The 7,421-nt window shown below is 52.8% G+C and overlaps 1 protein-coding gene across 1 annotated transcript; it reads right to left on the bottom strand.

The window, feature by feature from the left end:
* Positions 1 to 682: 682 nt before the first annotated feature.
* HEY1 (hes related family bHLH transcription factor with YRPW motif 1) lies at positions 683 to 2,888 on the bottom strand. Its single transcript, XM_032182947.1, has 5 exons — positions 2,797 to 2,888; positions 2,593 to 2,668; positions 2,386 to 2,469; positions 2,193 to 2,274; positions 683 to 1,437 (listed from the first exon to the last, which is right to left on the bottom strand). The coding sequence occupies exons 1-5, from the start codon at positions 2,886 to 2,888 to the stop codon at positions 854 to 856; spliced, it is 918 nt and encodes a 305-aa protein (XP_032038838.1). The 3' UTR covers positions 683 to 853.
* Between the last annotated feature and the right edge of the window lie 4,533 nt (positions 2,889 to 7,421).

Consider the following 7,421-nt stretch of genomic DNA (forward strand, 5'->3'; position numbering starts at 1 on the left):
TGGCCCTGTGAAATGAATATGCATATGACCTGCTCTGGCTGTAAGACTACTGTGGGTGACAATTTTTTTTTTCCCCTTCACATCTCCCGCAACAAAACTCACCACCAGTGTAGTTTGTAATTTCACTTTTGCACCCTCCACATTTCAGAGTCTGCTCTAAAGCACATGCTGCTCTTTTGGGCGGAAGAAATAATGTAGTGATTCTGTGATGCGAATAAATGTCCACTAGGGACTAGAATATGATCACCAAATATACCAAGTCACTGCAGAAGAAATAGAAATCGGGCTCTGAGATAAAGCTGGTCAAGCTGGTCCATCTGATTTGTCAACGCTTTGTTCAGAAATATAAGACTCCAATATAGTTTACAAAAAGAGTAATTCGTTACAGAAATCTCAATGTCAAAATACTAACAAAAACACAGCTTGTTAAGGCTGAGAAGAGTGGTTTTGGAAAAATTAATAGCTAAACTAAGCTGTTGCTAACAATAACAGGTGATATCTCTTCATAAAAAGGCGGTCTGATGTACTCAGGAAAAATGGAACATTGGAAACAAGCTGTTTACAAAAGTGATTTAAATGCTCAGAACAGATCTAACACAAGTGTTAACATCCACTATTGTAATTTTATTTTTGGACAACTTCAGCAACTATTTAAAAAAAAAAAAAAAAAGCTAATACAAAAATGTAGAAAAGAAATGAACAAAAAAAAATCCAAAGAGAAAGTTTTTAGACAAACTTAGTTAAGTTGAAGCTGTACCTTTGTCCCAGTTATTAAAAACTTCAATTTTAAGCGTGGCACAACCCAGCTCAGCTAGGTTTGCAGGCTTCCCCACCCTTACTAAAGGGTTAGTCCTTAGAAGGCTCCAATCTCAGTCCCCCACGGTCTGTACGGTTTGCCGAGGTTCACTGACTGCGTTGGTGCAGACGGGCTCAGCATGTTGGGAGACAGCAGATGGAAGGAGCCAAACGAAAAGGGGAACGCAGACAGAGATGCCATGGAGGAGAGAAGAGGAGGAGACAGTTTGGTCGTGGATGTGACCACGGGGAGCACTGGTCCGACGCTGCCATTTGGGGGCACTCTGAGTGAGGAAGTTTCAGCGTGTGGGGCGGCGATTCTGCTCTGGTGATGCGGTTCCGTGGAAGACGCCGTAGTAGTGGTGTTACCATGCCCGTTTTGAGGCAGCAGCAACGGGTGAGATATGTGAGGGTGATGTCCAAAGGCACTGCCCCAAGGAATGTGTCCAATGCCAGTGTGCGCGCTGCTCGCCGCTTCCCGCTGAGAGGCGTAGTTATTGAGATGAGACACGAGTCGAACCCGCAGAGGGTCAGAGGCATCCAGACCCTCTATAATACTAAGGTATCGAGCTACTTCAGCCAGGCACTCTCGAAACCCTAAACTCCGGTAGTCCATAGCCAAAGCATGAGCATCAAAATAACCTATGAGAAAAGAATGGAGTCTTAAGATGCTGTTTTCTAGTCCTTGTCTACACATTGCCTCCCCACTCCACCCTGCCCTATAAAGCATATTTCACTTGGATGTGGTTAGTATTCCCAACCATAGATTAGCTGCCAAACTCCTTTCTATTTCTTTTTGTTGTTGCTGTTGTTTTTAGTTTTTTTAGGCTAACAAGGTTTTCTTTTATTTCTGTGCTGTGATGCTGCAAGTCCCAAGACCGGTCACAGACTGCCGTTTTTAAACTGAAATTGCACGCTACCACTGGGAGGAAAGTACTTTTGTTCTTTTCACGTCTCCCAGTGCAAGCAAAACCACAGCACAGTGAAATTCGTTTGAAACACAAGTCCTGACTTAGAGAGTCAACTTGTTTATTCGCTGCACAGCACATTTCACCATTTTTGCTCATTCTCTGCACTACTCGCTGAAAGCTGTTTTTTAGCTTCTGCTCTGAAATTTCAGAATGCCAGAGAAACAAACATTCGACAACAGCAAGAAATATGTGTTTTCCAACTTGCCAGTTCGCCTCAGAGGGCTGACACAGTGCTAGACTTGCAGCTCTTCTCCCTTACAACAAGCCGAAGCTAGTGCTGTAAAACGTTTGGGCTGTAAATCTTCCCCAAGAAGAAGAAAGCCCTAAAGAGCTGGCAAAACCCAGCAGGCTTTCCATCCACTTTCCCCAGCAGCTCCCGCACGCTGGGGGTGGCCACGCTCCTCCTGTGCGGCACGGACACCGTACCTTTCCCTCCTGCCGTGTGCAGCATTTTCAGGTGGTCGACGGTCATCTGCAGGATCTCTGCCTTCTCCAGCTTGGCCGATCCCTAGGAGGGAAGGGGGAGCGGGAAACTTTCCAGGCAGGGCCGGGGACGCCCGAGCCCTTCCCGGAGCGGCTCGGGGAGGGCAAACCCGGTGCCGGGCTGGGAACCACCGACCTGCTTCTCGAAGGCGCTGGGCACCAGCCTCCTCAGCTCCGACAGGCTGTTGTTGATGCGGTCGCGGCGGCGCTTCTCGATGATCTGCGGGGCAGAGCGGGGTGAGGGGCTGCGGGGAGGGGGCAGCCCGTCCCGTCGGGCAGGCACTGCCCCCCTCCATCCCTCCATCCCTCCATCCCTCCATCCCTCCATCCATCCCTCACTCACCCCTCGGCGCCTCTTCCTGGCCAGGATCTGCGAGGTGGCAGACGGCGACACGGAGCCCGGCGGCGAGCCCAGCGTCCTGCGGGGAGGAGCGGGGCTGAGCAGGGGGGCAGGAGGGCAGAGCGGGCAGCGCAGCAGACGGGACACCCCCCACACCCCCATACCCACACCCCCACACCCCATAACCCCCCCGCTCCTTGCTCTCACCCGTTCTCATCCGCGCTCTCCTTCTCCACCTCGACGGCCTCGTCCAGCTCCTCGCTGTCCGACGAGCTGGACTCGGGGTGCGCCCGCTTCATGGCGGCGGCGGCGGCGGCTGCGGGGCGAGGGCGGCCGCTGGGCAGGCGGCGGGCGGCGCGCGGCACGAGGGCGCGCGGCAGCAGGGGGCCCGGCGCACGCCCCGCGCCCGTCTCCCCCATGGCGGCCCCGCGCCGCGCCCCTCGAGCCGCCGCGGGCGGGTCGCGGCCAGCAGCAGCAGCAGCAGCAGCAGCAGTAGGAGCAGTAACAGCAGTAGCAGCAGTAGGAGCAGTAGGAGCAGCACCAGCAGCAGCTGCAGCCGCCGCCCGCCGCCACGCGCGGCCCCCGCCTCGCCCATTGGCCGCCGCCGCGCGGCGCTCGGCCAATCGCCGCCCGGCACAGCCGCCGCGGCGCCGCCCCCGCGGCGCGCGGCCGTGGGAAAGCTGCGGTGTGGGGTTGGTGGTGTCATGTCGTGGTGTCGTGGTGTCGTGTCGTGGTGGCAGGGTGTGTGTGGAGCCCGTACATGAAGGCCCGCCGGGCCTGGGTGTGTTCCCCGCACACAGCCGCTGCCTCCTGTTGTGTGAAGCTGAGGTGCGGGCAGGAAGGGAAAAAATGATAAAATAACAAGAATAATAAAATACAGTACTAAATAATAAAAATAAATAATAAAAATAAATAATAATAAATAATAAAGGGGTACTAAATAATAAAAATAAATAATAAAAATTATTAAAAATAAAAATAGTACTAAATAATAAAAAATAACAATATTACTAACAAGCACAGGTGAGATAAGGCTGTGCTGTTTGAGACAGTTTCGTCACGATTCAGTTTTCATGCACACGAAGGCTTTCCAGCAGGGCTCCCTTTCAAAGCTGATCCCTTAGACTGTCGCAGCCGGAGGGCAGGAGGGTGACAGGCACGTGCCCGGTGTCACAGCAGAGAGCGACGAGCCCCTGGAACAGCATCCTTCAGCCTCCCAGCTGTTGAGGTAGAAATCAGCATGCACTTGCTGCACATTTCAGTCAGCTGCCTGTATTTTCACCAAGCACCCCTTCTGGGAAAGGAGCAGGGAGAAGGGACCAGACTACAGGCAGTAGGAGCTGCAGCTGAGAAACCCAGAGCAGTGCTGCAGCTGCCTGTAAGCAGCTAACAGGAGGTGGTAGAAATATTCTGTTCCCACACTGCATTTTTCATAAGTCTGTCTGTTCTGCGGTGCTGTGTAATTAAGCTTGTGTCAGCACTTGCAGTGCATCCACCTTTCCAGCCTGTGTGTTTTTGCTGGAAAACAGCTGTCTGCAGCGCTCACTCACTTTTGCAGGACCAGAAGCAGGTCCCTGGCAGGCGCCGTGACGTTTCTGCCTGTTTGGCTTGCAGATGCTGCACCTGACATCTCCCGTCCAGGTGCATGTAACCCCTTCCTAACACGGGGAAAAAATGTGGTAGGAGAAATTACCTGGCAGCAAGCACGCACTGCATGTGCGTGGGGTCTGACCTCCAGGTCCCAGCAGTCGCCTCCTGCAGCTCAGCCCACCCATAGCTCCCAAAGCACTGGGGCCAGGCCCACCAGGGATGCTCTGGGAGCTCTTTGCAGGCGCTGCCTTCTCCAGGTGACCTGCAGAAGCCATCAGGCAGAGCGTGGCTGGGGCTCGGAGGCAATAACTGCAGTTGGCTGTCAGCTGCAGGGGGAAGATAAGAAATGTTTGCCTGTCTGTTTGTTTCGACCTTTCCGTCCGGCACGAGGAGGAACAGCAGCACGAACAGCTTTCAATTACCTTGTGCCTCTGTGATACTGGGCAGGGCCCAGTGCTCAGAGTCGGTCTAATTGTTAACCATGGCCCAAAGGGCAGTTTTATTAGCCAGAAATTGCTAACATGTAGAGACAGCGCCGTCATGCACCTCTCACACCTCTGCCTGCAGCGGTCAGGAGGGCAGACAGGAGAGCAGCCTTTTGCATGCCCAAGGCCGAGGGAATTAAAAGGAGAGTGTGCACGAGAAGGGCACGTCTGAAAGAACTTCATCTCGCACCTCACCAATGCCTCCGCAGCATAGGGGCAATGGGCCTCAGAAGGCAGCAGCCTTCCCTCTCAGAGACCCCCACCATTTTGTGCCGTGCCATGCCATGCCAGACCGTGCCATACTATGCCATACTGTGCCATGCCGCAGTTGGTCTGCTACCTCCCTGGACGCTGCGCCCCACAGCTGTACCCCACACCCTTCCTCTCACACACACTGAGGCCCTTGGCTCCCCTCACACCTCCTCACCAGGGCCAGGCACTGCAGCCTCCCTTTGGGTAGTTGTAGGCAGTGATGAAGTCTGCCCTCAGCCTCCTCTTCTCCACACTGAACAACCCCATTCCCCCAGTCACTCCTCATAAGTCTTGTTTTTTAGTGCCTTCACCAGCTTTGTTGCCCTTCTCTCCACATTCTTGTAGTAAGGGCCCCAACCTGACCAAGATACTCGAGGTGCAGCCTCAGCAGTGCGGCGCACAGCACCTGTTGGTCATGACTGTCACTCAGAAGGGGGTGGCCTTATTTTTTTTGTGTGCACCCCCCCATTCTTCATCGCTGTGTGCCTCCTAGGTTGATTTCAGGACTAGCACAAGTCATGGTGAACAGGAGCCGCTTGTCACTGCTGCAGGCTTCACTCCAGCAGGGACCTGCCGCCGCTGCCCCCCGCTCTGCTGCGTGCGCTAAATTAACTCTGGTCCCCTCCCTCCCGGCCTGCTCTCCCAAGGCAGCAAGTGCTTTGAAGAGTAATCCCATCAACCTGTCATCCCCGCCCGGAAACTTGCTGTTTCTATGGTTACGGTGCCCAATTCAAGCAGTGGCTCTGGCACTCTCATTGCGGCCCTGCAAAAACATCAACGCCCCCCCCTGCCCCCCAGCACATACCAAGCTGCGGTGTCAGCCCTGCAAGCAAGAAGTTGCTGCTCCAGCTCCTGTGATTTTCCTTGCTGGCTTCTTGCTGAACTTGTGTGGCTTGTCCATGCCACCGACACGGCTCAGGGCTGTGTCACAGGTCGTGTGGAAGTGCCTGCGAAGTTGTTGGAAACAGCAGAAGAGCTTTTCAGGCTTTTTGTGTGGTCTGCGAGCAGCACTCTGAGTGCGAGGGTGTTTTCGCAGGAGCTGGCTGCCGACATTCACACCTGCACATCTCTGAGGCCAAGGCACCCACACAGAGGCTCGTTGGGGAGCTCTCACTGTGCTGGGTGCTGGGAATGCATTTCTTCCTTCAGACTGGCCAAGGACAGGGATGACTGCCACACTAAAGTCCCTACCGTAAGCTGAGTGCCTCAGCTGCACCACTTGTGCTGCAGCACTGGTCTCAGCTCCCACTTTAGGGGAGCTGTGTATAGTGATGAGTGAGCAAGTCTGTCACTTGTCACACTGTCAGCATCTTGGCAACAGCAGAGCTTCATCCCTCTTCTGGACAGCCCTGAATAATGGAGGTAGTCTTTGCTTTCACCTGAGGAGGCTTCAGCTCATCTCCAGAACCAGACCTGGGATGTAACTGTACACAAGGCCAGTCTGCGAGCACACACTGAAGCCACCCAGGCAGAGCTACCTTTCACTCAGTCAGCCCTCTGACTGAGGTGGGGGCAGGCAGATTGGCTATTTTACCGCCTGGTTTCCTTTCCAATCAGGCCAACCCCTTTTTTCTTTCCATGCAAGCTCTGAGTCAAGGTGCTTCCAGGCAGCAGCTGTTTCCACGAGACCTCCCTTCTCCCACTCACAAGGCACAGCCTGCAGTGTGTGCTGCAGGAAGCCAAGCTCCTCCACGAGGAACAACACCAGGTTGCAGAAGATGCTGAAGGGGGCAGAGTACATTGGGGGGGAGGAGAAAATGCTGGTTTGATTTGCAGCCACCTTCTTAATTACAGGAAAATGCCATAGTGTCCATGTGTATAAGAGTGTATGTAAAATAGCAAAAGGAATTCAGTAATGTGCTGTTGGCAGGACAACTTCTATCAGCTTTGCCAAATTGTAGAGGGGTCAATGGCCACAGATACATGGCAGCTACAGACACCTTCCCAAGAGGGGGAAAATTCACCATAGCTGGGCAGCTTATTTAACCCTGTCTTCATTCCTCAAAATCACACAGTATGGCTTCCACACAGTAAAACCGTGTTTTTCTTCTGGCTGAACTTTTTCAACCAAGTCATCTGTAGTTTGCCAAAACAGTTTTCTTCTGCTCCTGCAGTACTTTTCCTGTGATTGGACCAAGAAATAATAATACAGAAACTTGTTCTTATTTTCTGCTGTCAAAATCCTAGCAGTCCACCAAGGAACAATCTAACTAGCCAGGTTTTCCTGTGCAGTTTTGCAACTTTAATGTTGTAAGAGTCGTGACCAAAACATGCTTCATGTGGTACACTGATGGTTGGAGAGGGAGGCCCTTCTCCAAAGAGAGAGTCTAAGTCCTGCTTTCAGTCTTCTTTGTCAGTAAGATGCAGCTTTGAGAAAAATGTGTGTGCTATTTGTTCTTGCTAGGAAGATTAGGATGGAAAACAACTCCCAGACCTTCTGTTTCACCGTGCAAACGGTTATGTAAAAGTATGTTCTTTAAAAGGGGAAATGTGACTTCTTGGCAA

This window comes from Aythya fuligula, chromosome 2, assembly GCF_009819795.1.
Source record: "Aythya fuligula isolate bAytFul2 chromosome 2, bAytFul2.pri, whole genome shotgun sequence".
Classification (NCBI taxonomy): Eukaryota; Metazoa; Chordata; class Aves; order Anseriformes; family Anatidae; genus Aythya; species Aythya fuligula.

Excerpts from the sequence above, each read along its gene's own strand:
- HEY1 (XM_032182947.1), bottom strand. The coding sequence starts at position 2,888 with ATGAAGCGGGCGCACCCCGAGTCCAGCTCGTCGGACAGCGAGGAGCTG. Across the intron at positions 2,669-2,796 it reads GAGAGCGCGGATGAGAACGG|GACGCTGGGCTCGCCGCCGG; the intron begins GTGAGAGCAAGG and ends TCCTCCCCGCAG. Across the intron at positions 2,470-2,592 it reads CCAGGAAGAGGCGCCGAGGG|ATCATCGAGAAGCGCCGCCG; the intron begins GTGAGTGAGGGA and ends TCTGCCCCGCAG.